Here is a 19,778-nt window from a genome sequence, read left to right as displayed (position 1 = left end):
TTAAATTAACATGGCAGTTTATAAAAGCACACAAAATTTTACCTGCATTACAAAATAAAAATGCACGACTGAAAACGCTATTACATTTTATGAATGAAGCAACAACAACTGTTTGATGGATGGCAAAAAAGGTTGTTTCTGTGAAAGAAAATGGTACTAAGGTTCAGATATAAAAAAGGGTTGATATTGTGTAATTTAAATTAACTATTCACTGAACTCAAAAAAGAACATCCTGAAATTAAAATTGGAAGGTCAAAATATTGAGTTGAGATCAAAATGATGTATTGTTGGAGGGGCATCTGGCACCCATTGTTGCGAACATTGATATTTTACTCTTTGACGTGTTATATGTATGGCAGTTTATGTTTTCTCCTTGATCTTAGTTATGTACAATGTTGAATGAATGGTCTCTAAAAATGTGTGTTCCTGGCAATATGGTGTATTGTGTATTTGATTAAAAGGTCAACTTTATAATCTCACAGAGGACTAATTAGAGTCAATATCTAATACCCATAATGTTTGAATTTGTTTGTATAATCAGAATGCAAAGTTCGTAATAGATGGTGCTAATCTTAAAGAGTTGACTATAAAGGCTTTTTGGAAGTTCTCGTTTGCAATATTTACTGTTACAATTGTATGATCATGGGAAAATGTCAAGACTGTCCAGGCAAAACAAGCTTTCCTTGACGTGTGTGAAGCATCAGAAGATGATTTGATGCCTGAAAATATACAATACAAACAGTGGGTGATAAAGACAGAATGGAAATGGTGACAATTACAAAACCACACAAAGAGTTTTTTGGAGTGTTAACCAGCAAACCTTGAAAACCTGAATTACACCATTTTATTGCCAAAAATTCAGGACAAATTTCTGAAAGACAAAAAGCAAACCTTGGCAGTTGAGTGCTTAGTTCTTGCCGATTTTTCAGAAAACAATTCCTTTATTGTTCAAGGTGAAGTACAAGAGTACAACTGGATAAACAAAGAACCCACAATTCATCCATTTATGTTCTGTTATAAGGATCAAAATAAAATCACAGTTTTGTGTCATAAGTGACTACCCTGAGCACATTGCTACAGCAGTGCATGCTTTTCAACTGCAATTAACAAACTAGATAAAACAGGACAGCACCTCCATAAACAAACTGATCTACTTCTCTGGCGGTGCTGCAAGTCAATATAAAAACAAAACAAAAGAATTATTAACATCTCCTTTGCAGGAGAATGACATGGATTTGATGCAGAACGGCACATTTTTGCATTATGCTTCAGGAAAAATGCATGTGATTGAGTCGGGGGGTGCAACAAAACAAGCTGTCACAAAATCTAGACTTCAGTAGATCTAAGAGAACCAAATATTGACACCTCAAGAAATTTTTAAATTATGTAAAGCAGAGGTAAAAGATTTACCAATGTTTTTAAAATGTGAGGAAATACAAGAACTCCACACCAATATCTTGGAGGAAAGATTCAAAACTTGTCAGAAGATTCAAGGCACCTGATCTTCTCATTGTCTCATACTTCAGTCAAACAACTTGCTGAAGTGTAAGATCACATCAACATTCCCTGATAGTGAATTTCCCCAGTGTGGAAAAGATGTACCACTGACACTTAAAAATAAGAACATAGTGGCTTAGTTTTATGGTGAACAATGATGGATTGGTGAAGTTGTTATTACTGATTGTAAAAACCAATATGTGCATGTTTCATTTTACACCTGCCAGGACAAAGGATCTTGTTTAATAAAGTTGAAAAGGATCTTGCCTGGACACCTGTTTAAAATGTACTGAAGAACATGTCTCCCCTGGAATTTACAACTGCAACTTGTTTAATAAAGTTGAAAAGGATCTTGCCTGGACACCTGTTTAAAATGTACTGAAGAACATGTCTCCCCTGGAATTTACAACTGCAACTGGCCGAACTTTTAACCTAATGCCCAAACTGAGTGAGGAAACTTATCTGTTTTTCAATGAACAACGTAGTAAAAACAAATAAGGTGAGAACAAGATCAATGTAATTAGTTGGCTCATTTTTTTTAAGTGATCATAGATATGCATAAATTATGTAACTGATATACTTTATCTACTAATCCAGATACTGCCAACAATAAGAAAAGTCTTTCCAACTCATACTGATAATTTTTTTAGTAGCTTTCCATTGAGTCCCAAAGTTGAAATTTATACTGAAGTTCGACATCATAAAGGTCTATTAAGTGTGTAATTTTCAGATTTTTAAAGGGTCCCCCAACAAAAATACTGCTGGCCGGAGAATGAACAAATAATTTTTTTTTAATTTTAGATATTGAACTTTTTTAAGTGTAAGTTTCTCACAACTGACTCTCCATAAAAAGTAACTACACTGTGTACTATAGCACCAAAAATATTAAGACCAACAAATTACTTCTTCCTTGGAGAAATACTGTTCAAAAATTTAGTTTTTTTTAATTTGCAACCAATAAATCTGACCCATTAAAAATATATTAAGAAATACATTTAGTTAGATGATCATGGTTTTAATTTATAATCCAGTGTATGTTGAATTACATGCTTATTTGAAAGGTCTGGGGCAATTAAATTAAATTAAATTAAAAAAAAAACAACATGATGCTTCTAAATGCAAAAGAATGGTTGCAGCCCGAAACAAAAAGAATGCTTTTTCTACATGATAACAAATTTTTTTAAAAATTAGAGTCCACCAAACATGAGGGAATTCACCAACTGAATATCAGTTTCTTCTGAGATGGTCAAGCTACCAACACTGGACCACTTGATATGGACTGACCCAAGAATTAATATCTTTAAGTACAGAGAAAGATTTTTTCCCAATACTACCATTAACTGGAGTATATATTATCTGAGCGAAAGGTACAAAGAGTAAATTAATTAAAAGGGAAACAAGAGCAACTATCAAAGTTGGACTATTTACATTTCCATGAATTTTATTAGTGGACTTAATATAAATATTCAGGTGTTATATGGAGCAGATTGGTTGAAGAAGTACAAAGTGATTTTAGATTTCCGTGCATCATCAATGAAGTTCAATGTGGACAATCACCATGACAGAATACAATTTACATCACCACCTTAGCAAGTACTAAATTGTTGTTGTTGTTGTTGTTGCCGTGTTCAGTCCTGAGACTGGTTTGATGCAGCTCTCCATGCTACTCTATCCTGTGCAAGCTTCTTCATCTCCCAGTACCTACTGCAACCTACATCCTCCTGAATCTGCTTAGTGCATTAATCTCTTGGTCTCCCTCTACGATTTTTACCCTCCACGCTGCGCTCCAATACCAAATTGGTGATCCTTTGATGTCTCAGAACATGTCCTACCAACCGATCCCTTCTTCTGGTCAAGTTGTGCCACAAACTTCTCTTCTCCCCAATCCTACTCAATACTTCCTCATTAGTTATGTGATCTACCCATCTAATCTTCAGCATTCTTCTCTAGCACCACATTTTGAAAGCTTCTGTTTTCTTCTTGTCCAAACTATTTATTGCCATGTTTCACTTCCATATATGGCTACACTCCATACAAATACTTTCAGAAATGACTTCCTGACACTTAAATCTATACTCGATGTTAACAAATTTCTCTTCTTCAGAAACGCTTTCCTTGCTATTGCGTCTACGTTTTATATCCTCTCTACTTCGACCATCATCAGTTATTTTGCTCCCAAAATAGCAAACCTCCTGTACTACCTTAAGTGTCTCATTTCCTAATCTAATTCCCTCAGCATCACCCGACTTAATTCGACTACATTCCATTATCCTCGTTTTGCTTTTGTTGATGTTCATCTTATATCCTCCTTTCAAGACACTATCCATTCCATTCAACTGCTCTTCCAAGTCCTTTGCTGTCTCTGACAGAATTACAATGTCATCGGCAAACCTCGGAGTTTTTATTTCTTCTCCATGGATTTTAATACCTATTCCAAATTTTTCTTTTCTTTCCTTTGTACTAAATATGTGAGGCTAAGTCACATCCATTTAGTAAATAGTACAAAAGTAGTGGAGAAAGAAAATGTTAATCAGCTACAATAGACGTCACTTACATTCATAAAAATTGTATACGAATCTGATTGATTAACTAATATGTAAAAGGAAGCATTGTACCATGTTTTATGTACCAATGAGAAAATGTTTCCAACAAACTAGGGGTCATAAACAATCATACATGTAATTTTAAATTTAAGAATAAAGGACTATTTTTCTGCAAATCCTAACCAGTACTGATACGTTTAAAACCTTAAGCACAAGAAGATATTAATAAGATGACAGGTAATGATATAGAATGTAGCATAAGTGCCTTCAACAATCCTTTACTGATAGCACGAAAGGTTACAGACAGGGTTCACCTCATGCTACATGCATGTACTTTCCATAGACATATAGAGACTGAGGGAGATATATCAGTGTATATCAATGAAATATTAGTACATTTTGAGGAAGCAAGGTACTTTAGTTTGATGGATTTGGCAATTGGCAGATGAGATTAAATGACAATTCAAAACCATACTCAGCATTTTTATATGATGGAATAAAATTTCAGTTTAAGGTATTACCATTTGGGATAAATATATTTGTTTCAGTATTTATACAAGCCTTAGGTCAAGCTCTTAGCAGTCAGTTACTGGAAGAACTTTCAATCTACATCAATCTTTCAGCCGGTCGGTGATGACATAATCAAGGCACATGCCCTGCAATTTTTTAAATGATTTTACAGAAACTATATGCTACAAAAAATCATTTTTACTTTACTTGCAGCTTTATATGTCAGGTTCATCATGAGGTGCCCAACATTTCATTACTGGTCACAATTGTTGTGATATTTACGTGGAAGTAAGACACAGCACGAAATTCGAAAAAGTTTGCAATGAAAAATTGGTGTCGCTATGACTTTGCGATCAGTGCATGTTACATAATATGTTGCTGTGTATTGAAATGTAGCTAACATATTGAATTTTTCTTAAAACTTGGTGGAGATCTGTAATTGTCACCAATCTCGAGAAAATTGATCTGACGTAGCATACTCATTTGTGGTCACACAGTGCCAGCAATAAAGCTAAGGTGATATATCCAAAACATTCCTCATACTTCATAAATGGTTTGAGATATCAAAATGAGAGTTTGACAAATAACAGCACACAAACAGGAGTGTATTTTTCCATGCGGTTATTATGTAATTCTTCATTATCTACCATATTGTTCCACAAAATACATACACTTCTAGTGAAGGAATGTTATTTTTAAGAGCCATCTACAGCTGGTGAAGCAAGCAATGGTATGGGCTTTGGAACAACATAAATAAACTCATTACATGTTTATTTCATACCGTGGGTGTGCTTTTTCATAAAATGCTCACCTTAGTTTTCCCCAATTCCTCTCTTGATAAATTTAATGAACCACTGTGTAAGGATTCTCTCACAACTGCATCTGCACAACATGTTAGTGAGGTTAGACTGTGTAAACTCTGATGAGTTTTGGCAAAAGAAGCACATTTTAACATGGCAACAAGAGAAATATGTAGGTTTTCCTCAAAATTCTCCATGCGTGACACTTCTCTGAAAGTTACAAATGGTTAACAAACAAGGAGAAAATTAATCGTCGTATTTTCGGTGGAATTCTTTTTGGATACTAACCACAGAAGAGGTGACAAATCTTTTTGAATAGGAACCATGCAAATGTGGGCATGAGGGGCCTTTCTTAATATTTACAAAATATGTGAGTGTAGGCTTCAGTTTAGAATAGCACTTGCCCTCCTGCACTCAGTATTTACCCTACAGTGCCTGCCCAGATCCCCACAACCACTGATCTCCCCACACTTGCCCCATTGTCTGCGCATCTATCAGCTATGGTACTCTGCCGGCATCAGCCAAAACACAGTTCTTGGGTCACAACTGGCAGAATTTCAATAGTTCTATCTTCAGTCCTGGGTTTTCATCTTTGAATGCCTGATACAGTTAATGCAGGTTTCCCAACACTAGTCATTTTTGTGTATGAACCCTGAAACCCTGCTCATTAACAGAAACAAAATCCTTCTTCCCAGGCAAATAGTGGCTTATTATGTCTCTGTTGCAGAATATGATACCATTCACAATTGTTCACTTAAGACACATGTAGGTCTTGGCTTGGTATTCTCTAAGATACCACATTTGTTTTGCTTTCCTCACTAAATAGTTAGAGGATCCAAATTCATTTTCAATCCTTTGAAAGCTCCAACTTTTCAGAAGGTGTCAGCATCTGCATCTTCTCACTGTCTGCGGTGCTGGTACTGAATTTCTCTTTGAATTGCTTTACCATTTAAGATTCAACATTTGTTTCATAATCTGCATTTTTTTCCACACTAGGTATGTATTTACTTTGCAATAACTCAGAATTTGCTCAATGTTTTTCTGCGCATATGTTTTCTTTTACAGTCTGTTCTTTATCACTGGGGATTTGCCAAGAGATAACAAACTATCATTTAATGCATCTAAAGCAACTTTTGGGGCTGCAGATATGTGACTCATCTGAGGAGCAATACAGGTTCATGGTTTCCACGTGTTTCAATGTAGCTGGGTCAGCCACCCACCCTTGTCCCTGAGCTAATTTTTTTCTACATTTACCACATATTTTGTAATCTGTCATTATGCCACTAATCATCCGCATTTGCACTTTACATAGATTTTTCTTACATCTGCTGTGTCCATCTTTCCTGGACGGGTTACAGCAATACATGATGATCTCAAACTTCATCTCCAGGTGGATTTGTATAATTTCAACACACAAGATCTATTGCCGCAACTATCTGTGTACACGTTGCAGGCACGCTACCATCCAATATTTGTTAGGTTGTTAATGGCCCACCTACATTGTTACCTTTCAGTGCATTGTTAGACCACCAACATTTTAACAATAAACATGTTTTTCAGTGCTTTGTGTCATATTGTGAGACTCTGAACACAATTTATTTTGCATGTAGAACACATTCCCGTATGTATACCTCATAATTCCATTATCAACCCAACTTGACTTTTTACTCTTGTATAGTGTAGCATGAAGAAGAAAATATATTATTTCATCAGTTTCATAGGTGGCATGTTTTTCAATATTCAAGGTCAAAGGTCAAGGTCTGTGATGATAATTGTGTACATTCTTCAACTATGGCAATCTCACATATCATTAAAAAGCTTGTTTCAAAACCTTTCCAAAATAACCTGGTTCACTCTTGTGTCTTTATTAGAATGTAAATTTCAGCTGTTTTTGTCAGCAGTACTTACCGAATTATCAGCACATTTTTAGAGCTTCAAGTGGCCCTTACTCCTGTCTTACTAGTGCTAAAATTCTGTAATTTGTTATTTTTCATTCTCTTGTCATGAGCAGTGAACACACCAAATTTCATGAATATTGAAATAGGTCAGGTTGAAAATTGTACTCTTCTGTGTTTATCTGACATGGAATGACTCGTTTTTATCTTTTTTTCCTTTTAATCCTTTCCTTTTCACCTTTTGTATGAAGCAGAAAATTGTCACCATAATCATGATATTAAGGCCTTATAATAGGAGAGCAGGTTATACAGGGTGTTGCAAAAAGGTACGGTCAAACTTTCAGGAAACATTCCTCACACACAAATAAAGAAAAGATGTTATGTGGACATCTGTCCAGAAACGCTTAATTTCCATGTTAGAGCTCATTTTAGTTTTGTCAGTATGTACTGTACGTCCTCAATTCACCGCCATGATTTCATATGGGATACTCTACCTGTGCTGCCAGAACATGTGCCTTTACAAGTACGACACAACATGTGGTTCATGCAAGATGGAGCTCTTGCACATTTCAGTAGAAGTGTTCGTACGCTTCTCAACAAAAGATTTGGTGACCGATGGATTGGTAGAGGCGGACCAATTCCATGGCCTCCACGCTCTCCTGACCTCAACCCTCTTGACTTTCATTTATGGGAGCATTTGAAAGCTCTTGTCTACGAAATCCCGGTACCAAATGCAGAGACTCATCATGCTCGTATTGTGGATGGCTGTGATAGAATACGCCATTCTCCAGGGCTGCATCAGCAATTCCATGCAGTGGAGTGTAGATGCACGTATCCTCGCTAATGGAGGACATTTTGAACATTTCCTGTAACAAAGTGTTTGAAGTCACGCTGGTACGTTCTGTTGCTGTGTGTTTCCATTCCATGATTAATGTGATTTGAAGATAAGTAATAAAAAGAGTTCTAACATGGTAATTAAGTGTTTCCAGACACATGTCCACATAACATATTTTCTTCCTTTGTGTATGAGGAATATTTCCTGAAAGTTTGGCCGTACCTTTTTGTAACACCCTGTATAATAACCATTTTGATTTTTGCAGCATAATTATTCAGTTTTCTTATCAGGTTGCCTACTAGACTCAAAAACCATCATGATAATGTATCTAATTGACTGACATTTCATATGAGATGCTGTTTGTCAATAATGACATGCCTCGCTACTTCATTTTCATCACTGGCACCACAGCACGCACACAATGCATTAGGGGCAGCATTGATGTGCCTGGTACATATGTCACTCCGTATTTTGATCTACATAATATTGCTATCTCCAAAAACAGTGTCAATCAATAGCTCACAGAGTAAATTTTATACATGAGATTTCATCTACCTTTTTTTCAATTACTGTAGAAGTAACATGGGGTCAAATTTCTGACACTACTCTGTTTGTTTTAGTGTAACTCAAACCATGTACACAAAATATGAATCATTCTGTATAGAAAGTGAACATTTCAGAAGTAATTTTCTGCTAATCAGTAATGTAACAAAACAAATCTGTAAGCATGTAAGACTCTGAAACCCTTAACATGGGATTATAAAAGAAAGAAGTTATTTTGAAATAACAAATGAATGGAGAGGTGAAACAATTAGTAATAGGGCAAAAGGAAATACTACTATCAATATGTAAGATATTGTAACAGACTACTGCACACAATGAAGTAGAGGAGTATATATGTAAAATAAGTTACAAATATAAGATGGGACACAAGATAAGATAAAAAATACAACATTATAACAAGGTCTAAGGTACATTAATAAATAATCTAGAGAAAATTTATAACTGGTAGAAAATAAACTTTTTCCCACTTGCTTTGAAATTTCAACACAAAACTTTCCAAGAAGAGACTTAACTCTGTCAAAATTTTAGATCTGGTACTAATTGTATATTAACCACAACAGAGCAAAAAGTAAAAAAGAAGTCCATAAATGGAAAAAAAGTCGTTAAGATTTGAGCGTGATGCTATGTCATCACGAAAAGCATGCACGGTATAAGTGCTATCTTACGTCAATTTCGCCTCAAATTTCCAAAGTATCTAAAGAGTCAAGAGTTATACTCTCATACAGAATGGGTAATGCTGAATATATAAAATTGTACTGAGGAAACTCGGGCTATAGCCTCAGACCACAGGACACATACAGCTACTTCTGCATTTGATCACTTGGGCCTTAGAAACACAAATGTTTCTACAACTTCTTAAACAGTGACAATAAACTGCAGAGCTCTGGGATCACGATCTAGGTTAGTGGAGTTGCAAGAGGAGTTAATTAAGACCAAATAATATGTAAAAAGTTTATCAGAATCGTTGAAAAAATCCAGACCAAATGGAATTAAAATCAGGCCGTATGTTTTATTACAGATGAAAGGAGTGGGAGTAAATACAAGTGTAGCCTTTGTAGCAAATAAGAAAATTAAAAATACTACAGGTATTAAAGGAAACTCAAATATTGTATTAAAACGGGTTTTAAAAACAAAAAAGAGATATACTGTGGCAATCGCTTGAACCTATGGACCAACACTCAGATGCTGTTGAGGTATAACACCTATACAAATATTTACAGTTATTTCAAGCAGAATGACCTCCTCCAAACCAACAAGCACGAATTCTGAAAACCTCCATCACACAACACCCCCCTACACTTTTTTTGTATTTATTTATTTGTTTTACTCCACATACCATCCACAAAAACAAAGATTGAGGGAATAAGGTAGATGGAATATTTCCTGATTTATAAAAACAATTCGACTTAATACTGCACCAATGTTTATTATCAAAAGTATGGTGATATGGGTATCAAACAACATATATGACTGGGTTGATGTTTCCTATGTAAACAGGGTACAGCAAGTTTTATCTTAGATTGAAACTCTTCAACAGAAGTACTTTCTGGTGCACACAACACAACAGCAACACCAGAAATCCTGGAGCAGATACATAAATACCTCAGCTAACTGTTCTCCTATAGATCTTGCATGTCCTTCTGACGGACAAAGACAAATTGAACCTGGAAAGAAGTATGGAAAAAGATGATGTCCACACCACCGTTAAATCCAGCACAGCTTGAAAATTGCCAGGACACATGGGATTCCCATTGAATTCTATCATATGTACTGGGATATCATCAGGGAGATTTTCACCAGTCATAAATGATGTGATTGGTGGTCAGAAAATACCAGAAGATTTCAAAAAGTAACACACTATCTTAATGCTGCAAAAAGCAGCATTGTGAAAAATAGAGGATTACAGACCTATCACACTGACTACAATATAGCAGCACAATGCATGGCAGACAAATTAAAAGTGCTTATGAAGAAAATGATACACCCTCACAAGACATGTGCCATGCCCAGAAGGGCCACCTATGAAGCTTTAGCCGAATATAGAGAAGTCATAGGCATTACAGCAGTAAACAAATTCGACACTGCGATTGTGCCGATGGACTTTGATAAGGCCTTCACTAGAGTGAGCCACAGCTATCTTTACAAGATTCTAGAAAAACTATGCCTGGATACTCTTCCATCTGAATAATAATGAATATACTTAAGAGCACCACCTCCAGGCCATAAATAAACAGCCGTAACACAAAACTGATGGAAGTTCAGAGGTTGGTGAGACAAGGCTGCCCACTCTCAGTGGCATTATTTGCAATGGCCCTGGATCCCCTGCAGCGGAAAACCAACACCATCACCGGAATCAAGTTGCCCGGCACTACAATGAAAAGTAAAGCTTACACTCACAACATAGGATCCTTCATAAAGACAAGACAGACTTTCCAAGAATACAAGAGCCCTCCAAAATGTTGAAAAGTGGCAAGGCCCAAAATAAATCCACACAAAACTCCACTCGTATTTATCGAAAACCACAAACTTAACAAAGGGAGCCCGTGGTACTTGAGACACACAAATATCAGTGAAAATGACAGCCAAAAACTGGCAATCAGCACTACACAAAATATGAGAAATTGCAAGATCAAACAGAAACAGAGTGATGAACTTATTCCAGAACACAAGTCTCATCAGCGAACAACTACTCTCAAAAGTGTGGTTTCTGGCTGTCAAACTTCCTACTGCTACCTACTATCACTTCCAAGATCAGCGAAATTGTAATGTCCTTCTTCTATGCCCAGGCAGAATTCTTCACTACGTGAAAGAGAGGCAACACAGAACTGTCTAATATTGCAGTCAATATTTGTAGATAATTTCCACTCTTGGCACTTATGTGAGTCTGTATTTGTGGTTACAAAATCAAGTCTCTTTAGCAAGCAAGCTTACATTCAAATTATTACTATCAGCTAGTTGCATTGTTCAGTGGTTGCCACCAAAGTTGCTCATCAACAGATACTAGGTGGTCAATTCACATTTCAAAATGAATTGATATCGTTGATTGGCATAGCACATGTACAATGAATTAATTAATTCCTTTGAATGACACATGCTTCAGTTAACACAGCAAGACGTTTTGTATGTTGAAAATTATTTCCTTTAATATTAATGTGGAATACTACATCATCATCATCTTTATTGTTATTCTTATTGTCCAGGGATAAGCCATACTTGGTTCACTTCTTGTGATGCTCGGTTCGAAATCGTAGGACACTACAGTTTTTCCTTAACTTGGTTTTTATTAACACAGTTTTTTTTAAATATGATTCACTACAATGGACGCACTTGTTTTTGGGAGTGGCACAGTATGAATCTGACCAACTGAGCTATATACAAAATGACAATTTCAGGGCCTACCCTCCAAATAAATTTCTCGGCCAACCACTGTCTCATCTGTCCTTAGTCCTTTAACTGTTGTTGTTGAGTACTGTCTTCATGTTCTGCCGGTCTCCAGGTACTTTTGACGAGTTTAAGCACAGCTTGTGGGTTTTCCTTGAGCGCTATTGATGAGTTAATTTAAGCCATCCTGCTGCCCTCTGACCACTAATGACAAGTATAAATGTGCAACTTCGCAGGCAGCTGTGTACTGTTCATGAATTTAAGTGCACAGTACAGCTTTGACCCTATTTTTAGCAGTTTCTCACAGTTCTGGCTACTAAGTTTGTAGTAGTACTGTGTCTACTACGATATTATTTCACTGCATTCAATTTTACGTCATGTTACTGTTCATCAAGATTAGAATAAAAATGTTTGGGATTACGGAAATGTCCGATTCCACCCATATGCTTTGACCAATGACATCACCAATATGGCGTACACGACCATTCACAACGTCTCCAATATGGTGCTTATGAGGTCATTATGTAAACACAATTACAAAATCCATAAATATAATCAAACTACCGGGACCAGCGCGGGAAATTGCGGGTTTTTGGGTGGGGACAAACACAAACACACGATGACAACAACATAGAACCACTCAAAATTTCCCCAATTCCACTACATTCACAATATTCACAGGAATCTGTTACTTTCCTTCATCTACATAGCTCAACCACAATTTCCGATACCACAAAAGAAAAATTAACATCTAGAAAAATTGCAACACTGACTACACATACCATCAAAAATGAGAATCGGACACTTCACTTGACCTATATAGGTCAACAGCAGCTCACAATACCAAAACACGTAGCTATGACGAGTCATTGGAATCGGACACTTCCCTTGACCTATATAACTCAAATACAACTGATGATACCAAAAAAATTGAAATAAAGTACTTCCCCTAACATACATAAATCAACTACAAGTGCTGATAACAAAACACCAACCACCAACACATGCCGTAAATAACACTGACCCAACAACACACAAATACCCCACCATACAGTGACCAATCATCATAACATGCAAACAATAGATCCAAAAAATGGCTACTTACCACAAAAAAGTTCCAGCACTACATACTAGGTCAGCAACCCCAATCCCCTCACCTCTGCCAAACAAACAAACAAAAACACATCCAAAACAAACCAGCCCCCCCCCCCCCCACCCCTCACTCAACCTTAACCCAATTAAACTTAAAAGACATATCCATACTAAACAAAAGAAGGCAAAAATTAAATTAAATGACTTACCACTCGACAAACAGCAAATGACACCACAACAATATAAACACAACACAAACTTAATACTTAACTCACTGAAACCAATTTTATTGCACAATTGGGCATAAAACAGATCATTTTCTTTCATTTCATGAACTGATGGTTTTGAAGTTTCCTTGATGTGTATGAGTCCCAGCTTTATATTTAATAATGATAGATGCTGAAGAAATTAATTAAAATTTTTATCACAACCATGACTTGAACCTTTTTTCAAGTTTATTCAATTGACTGTATACATACAAATAGAGCACATTAATAAGAATTGACACATTATATTTACTTTCAGATTTTCTTTTTACAAATTTCTCCTTTATTACATTTTTGTTGACTATCTTTTCAGTGTTGGGAGTTCATTATGGTTTTACATTTAGGATATTTTTCCATGTGTGTGTTTTTGTAATGCTTTCAGTCTTTTTATGAAGTTTTTGAGTTAGGTTTGTTGACTTTTTTCTCATTGATGATTAATGGCAGCAAATAAACAGTTTTATGTAACTGGTGTAGGTCAGCTCAGTCACAGAGAGCTGTGACACCTCTCCCCCACACCCTCCCCACACATCTAGTACAGCAAAGGCTGCCCCAGGCACCCCATCCCCACTGTACCTCAAGGTGGCACTCTGGAGCCAGCTGACTGTGGCCACCAAAGCTTCCAGCTGCATTTGGACTGTGGCTAACTCCTCCTGCATCCGCACACAACAGACACAGTCCCCATCCATCTAGCTAATATGTGATTTACTAGAAACTTAAGGAAACCTACTGCCACACAAGGTTAACAACTATACTCTAGGTGGCAGAAAGGGGACTCAACAATGAAAAACAAGAAGAATTTAATGGTAGAATTATATAGTGAATGTTATTTATAAATGTTAAACAGTAACCAGCGGTAAACTACACCTACTAGTTATCCCTCGCATTTACAGTGTAAACAAACGTTTACGTACACGCGAAAATGACCTAATAAAACTATAAAAACGACTACCTTCGATGTATCGAGTCGAAATGATAGAAATAAACGTAAATACTGAGTATTGTACACTGACAGATGCAGGCACAAAACAAAACCTTTAGCTAACAATAAGAGTTCAGAATGAAAAGCACAAATACGAACTCTACTTTATAGGAACCCATAGGCTCACAGTACACGATCACTAATGCCCACAACAAGTTAAGGAAAATAAGCAGACGGCGAGGAGAGTATTAGCTTTCTGCTAACTAAACCGTATGTAAGAAGGGCTCAGAAGTTTTATTGTAACATTGATTTACTCAGACATTTTAGTGTAACACTAATTTACCACGTATTTTACGTCTACTTGACTGTTAACGCTCGCAGGTTGCGCTAGACAAACGTATGCAAGTGGCATTAGAGTTCACCGTAAGTATCACTTTTCCTAATGAAACGTATAAAAACTGCTACCTTCAATGTAACGAGCCTAAATGACACTAATAAGCGTGAATACTGAGCATCCAACACTAACTTAAACTGATTAACCCTCGTATTTATAATGTAAAAAAACGTTCACATACACGCGAAAAATGACCTAATGAAATGTATAAAAACTGCTATCTTCAATGTATCGAGTCTAAATGACAGTAATAAGCGTAAATACTGAGTATTCTGCACTACTTAATTGATGATCCCGCGCATTTAACAATGTAATTTAAAAATGTAAATAAACGTTTGCGTACACGCGAAGCTGTCCTTCGCTTTTCCTATTCAGACGCAAATAAAAAGTGAATCTTTCAATTTATCAAGTCTATTTCGCGCTAATACACGCAAATACTATAGAAAATACATAAAAAACTATTAATTACATATCTCGTAGCACTCACTGAAGAAGACGTATAATTCTGCTGTTGGCCACACGAGCGACAAGATTCACGCTGGTTTTGATCGAATGTGCTGGTTCTGCCGTACTGTCACCCTTCGTGTACTGTGTAGCAGCGACCTCGTGGTGTTGTGGAAATTCTCCAGGTAATGTATAAGCGTTTATAAACTGCAAACAACAATAAGCGAAGAAATGTGTATCGGAAGTAAATTAACATGGTACTTAATTTCTATCACAGTAACAGTTGAGTTTGATGAGAGTAATAGTTCGCGAAAATCTTGTGATGACTGCTGTTTCAGGCTGCTGCTTTTTTTATGTTTTAATTTTTAATGGGTACATAAGGATGATATTTTATTCTGTATTTAATTGTGATCACATCACCTATAGTGTGCTTGGTGACGGTGTGTGAATGTTGTAATTTTTCAGGTTATGTTCATAACAACTAAATACCTGAGTTGTTAGTGCTTGTTTTTGGCCTGACAGGTAAAATCGCGACGTGTATCTTCGCAAAAGAAACGGCTTAGTGTGTGACGTGCTGTCAGGAGAAGTTTGACTACGAGGTAATCTCCTCATATACTTCGTGGCTAACGAGAAAAGGCGGACAGTGAAATTCAAAGGTTGTCCATGTTAGTACGGTTATTTTGAATTACTTAGCAGTAATGATGATTGTGATGATAATTTTCTGTGATGTGATGTAGACATATAGCGGCTCCAGATTTTAGGGCTAACGTAAGCATTTTTTAAAGTGCCCACAGTTACTACGTCATTTCATGGTTTGAGTATGTTCGCATGAAAGGAAATGCTCTAATTCTGTTGCATTTTTTTAGTTTTCACTGTGCTTTGATTATTCGTGTCGTTAGTATTCGTGTAATCATATGTAAATACCAGTTTGTTGCAGTGTGTGGGTTTTTATGGAGTTCTGTATAAGAGTACTGTAACATCATTTATGAACTGGCGAAATACAAGGTACAGATTATCTATAATCTGCCTAACATAAAACATTACATGTCATCAGAACTCAATAGATCATTCATCATATTTACAGTTAGTATGAAGTTGTTTCAGTAAATAAGTTTTGTTAGAAAATGCTAACCAATGTTTAATCTTGATGGTAATCAAGAATGAAAACTTCCGCATTGCAGTGTGCAGTCTACAGTGCAGGTATTGGTTTCCTTTAATCGCAGGTAAAGATCCTAAAATGATGACGCTTCCTGTAAATTGAGCATACATCCGTGAATGAACACAGATGAAGTAAGTTTAAAGGTAATGCCTATGTTGAAAATTCATATTCACTGATAAACAATCCGTATGACTGGATTTTCTTCATGTCCCTATCACACTGAAATTAACACAATGAACCAAGTATAGAATGAAATATTTGATGTTATTAATTAATATCGCTGCAATCTATTGACTGCTGTGATTGTTTGTAATGCTGAAGTTAATGCATGCACACAAAATTACACATCTTCCATAATTGTCACAACAGGATGGTATCCATGAGCCAGTGTTACAAAGAAGCAGTATCAACTTTAAATGCTCAGTTTCCATTGCATGTTATTTTATGATTGTTCTCACTCTTCATGACCTGCATAATGTGAATGAGTTTATATCAATGAACACACTTTTCCTCAGCCACTTTGAATCTGTTTCCTGTGTAATCACCCATTTACTGCACTCAATATATGAGTGAAAATACTGCCTTTGAGCCATACCTCATGGTAAAAACGGAAACTGAGTAGGCCAAAAACTTTCCATATCGGATTGCTTTTTCTTTTCAGACTGTAGAACTGAAGCGATGGACCAGGAGCCAACTAAGTGGATAAAAAAAGAGGAAACTGATGAAGTACAAACTGAGTTACACTTCATAGTAAGTGGCTTACTTGTATTTCTTAACAGGGTTTCATTAATTTCTGTGTGCAGTGTGATGCATGAATACATAAATTGATGTCATACAGCTGCAAACATGAATAATTCGGTTTACTAAACTGATGAACTTACTGTCTTAAATATGTCATTTTGCACAGTGCATTGAAATAAGCCTTGTATTAAACCTCACATAGAATTGAGCAAGAGTTTCAATTTAATGTTTAGTAAACACGGGAAACTTTTTTAATGCACAACCCAATTATACTGATAAACTGGTTGCCATAAAGTGGGTATATTCTGATTTGATACACTTCTTGTAAATGACAACCTTAATGTGCAACTTAAGAACAATTATGACTGTAGTGAATCTTAGCACTGCCATTAAATTTATAAATGGTATGGCTGAAGTTAATGCATTATTGAAGTGTATCATGGTATGGAATGAGAATTGTAATTTATTTACTGATAGTGTAAAATAAATTATTTATAAATAATTTTGAAGTGACACTTGCATGGTCACTAATCTGAGAAGTACATTTTGTTTACTTTGAATATGTGAACCATATGTAAGTAGAACTCTCAGCAGTAAAGTTAAATTTCAGACAAATATCACATGGAAGCATAAATTGTTACACAGCAGAATGAATTTGTATGTTGGTAGCAAAGTTCTGATGAAGCCATGGGGCTACACATCAAATATTGACAGGTGTGTTCCTAACCACTTTCTGCATTTGCTGCACATTGTTACACATATTGTTTCTGAAACTGTCACAGTGTTACAGTTACTGGTGTAAATAATCTTACATACACATGTCACATGAAATCTGATGTAGTGCAACCGGTTGTAGGGTATTTACCTATTAGCAGCAAACAAAATCACTCGGTGCCACTAGTATTTTTATCCTGCAAATGAGAATTGAGCGCACTGACACAATCTCACAAACTACTTGTGAACTATTTGTGCTGAAAAAATCTGTTTCAACATCCATCTTGAGTGCAACTGCAGAAGTACTGTGATAGCATTAATGCAGCATTTGCGTTTGAATATATGTGAACAGCTTGCAATTCATTTGACAAGCATTATCACAACAGTAATCCTAAACAATCACTGTGAGGAAATGACAGGAAAATAAATATACTAAATTTTATTAAATACAGTAAAAGAGTGGTTAGACCCAACACAGTTCAGGCTTTGGCTTTGACCCCTGATGTAATAATAGTTTGGCATTCAGGATGATATGTATGCACAACACACATCATGTAAATGAAAAGCAGTTTGAAGATCCATTGACTTTGGACCTAAACTGGAGAACTATTCAAAGGCTACAAGGTTAAAATGTGGTTCTAGACCCACTCCCCCCTTGTAACATTGGTTGTAGTGGGAGACTGATTCATAGTACATCTCAAGGCTTAGCCTATGTTTAAAAGTGGCAGTGTGGCTGTGAGCTGACAAAGTCTAGAAATGGGAAAGCCAAGTAAAGGATATGGTAACAAATTGATCAATAGCACAGCCTAATGTTAACCAAAACATCCAAATGGTGCCCATAACATAACTTTTTACCTACAAGAAGTCTTCTTATACTCTGTGTGCTGTGTTAGTTGATGAACTGACCTTCCCTATGACCTTAACATTGTATCAGTTGAAAGCCACCTTCTTTGCCAAATTAATTAAATGTTAATTTTTAATTGGTGTATATTTTGGGCATGAGCACATGCTGGAAAGTAATGACACACAATTTCTATTCAGAAATTATTGAGGTATTTTAATTAAAACAAACTTAATATTTAACATATTTATTCTTCGTGTTTGTATATTTATTTCAAACATAGTCACCATGGAACTGAACACCTTTGTCCCAGTGAGACACCAGGTTGTAGGTGTCATCACTGTAGAATGCTTGACTTCATTGGCAGACCCACAGCCTCACCTGCGCTCACACTAATTCATCACTATCAAAGTTGAGTCCTTGAAGGTGTTTTTTAAGTTTTGCAAACAATTGAAAATTCATTGGCTCTAATTGGGTCAGTATGGAGGATGATCAATAATAATGAATCAAAGCTGTCAGACTGTTGCAGGTGCAAAAAAAAAAGTTGTGTATGGTCTGGCATTGTCATACTGAAGGAGAGGGTGCTCCACATGTGGATGAACAATTTGAATTGGTGCTGTGTTGTCTGAGGGTTTTTTCATGTGCTGACACAGTTAAATAAAACACACACACACACACACACACACACACACACACACACACACACACACACACACACACACACACACACCTGCAGTTCAGAACTGTTCATCATGAGGGTGCTGCACACTGTATGAGCAAAGTGGTAACATCAACAGTGTCATATGCATGGAAACTGATATTAAGAACAGAATCAAAATTTTGGAGGCATTATTTTCTGGCACACCCTTGTAATAAATTGATGCATTTTACAATTGCCTCAAATGTTGCAGAATGGTTCCCTTGGCATTGCCCAGCATCCACTTGGAAGTCATAATACTAAATCAATATACACAGCAGCCAAAACATTATGATCACTGATCTTCTATCAGTATAAACTCATCCAGGCAATAGCGTATCACCTTGTCTTCTAGTCAGACACACACAAGTTGATGGAGTATCAGTGAGCATCTTGTCTTGTTGTAAAATAGGAAATGCGCACAATCTGAATTTGACCAAGAGCAGATTTTGATGGCCTGAAGGCTTGGTATGAGCGTTTTGGAAG

General features: G+C 36.2%; 1 protein-coding gene and 1 long non-coding RNA gene across 23 annotated transcripts in view; one reads left to right on the top strand and one right to left on the bottom strand.

Moving 5' to 3' along the window:
* The window catches only part of LOC126302908 (uncharacterized), a 53,289-nt gene extending 38,028 nt beyond the window's left edge, over window positions 1-15,261 (bottom strand). Inside the window, exon 1 of the long non-coding RNA XR_007553154.1 lies at window positions 15,184-15,261. This is a non-coding gene — a long non-coding RNA (uncharacterized LOC126302908). The remainder of the gene's footprint in view (window positions 1-15,183) is intronic.
* LOC126302904 (zinc finger protein 493-like) overlaps window positions 15,220-19,778 on the top strand; it is a 129,618-nt gene continuing 125,059 nt past the window's right edge. For 2 of the 22 annotated variants that reach the window (XM_049991778.1, XM_049991777.1), the window contains exons 1-2: window positions 15,220-15,325; window positions 16,961-17,049. In XM_049991778.1, the coding sequence (XP_049847735.1) occupies window positions 16,978-17,049 (72 nt within the window). In that variant the 5' untranslated portion in view covers window positions 15,220-15,325; window positions 16,961-16,977. The other 20 variants (XM_049991779.1, XM_049991780.1, XM_049991766.1 and 17 more) reach the window with 19 other exon arrangements.

Source organism: Schistocerca gregaria, unplaced genomic scaffold, assembly GCF_023897955.1.
Source record: "Schistocerca gregaria isolate iqSchGreg1 unplaced genomic scaffold, iqSchGreg1.2 ptg000180l, whole genome shotgun sequence".
Taxonomy (NCBI): Eukaryota; Metazoa; Arthropoda; class Insecta; order Orthoptera; family Acrididae; genus Schistocerca; species Schistocerca gregaria.
This window is presented reverse-complemented; position numbering and strand designations above follow the sequence as displayed.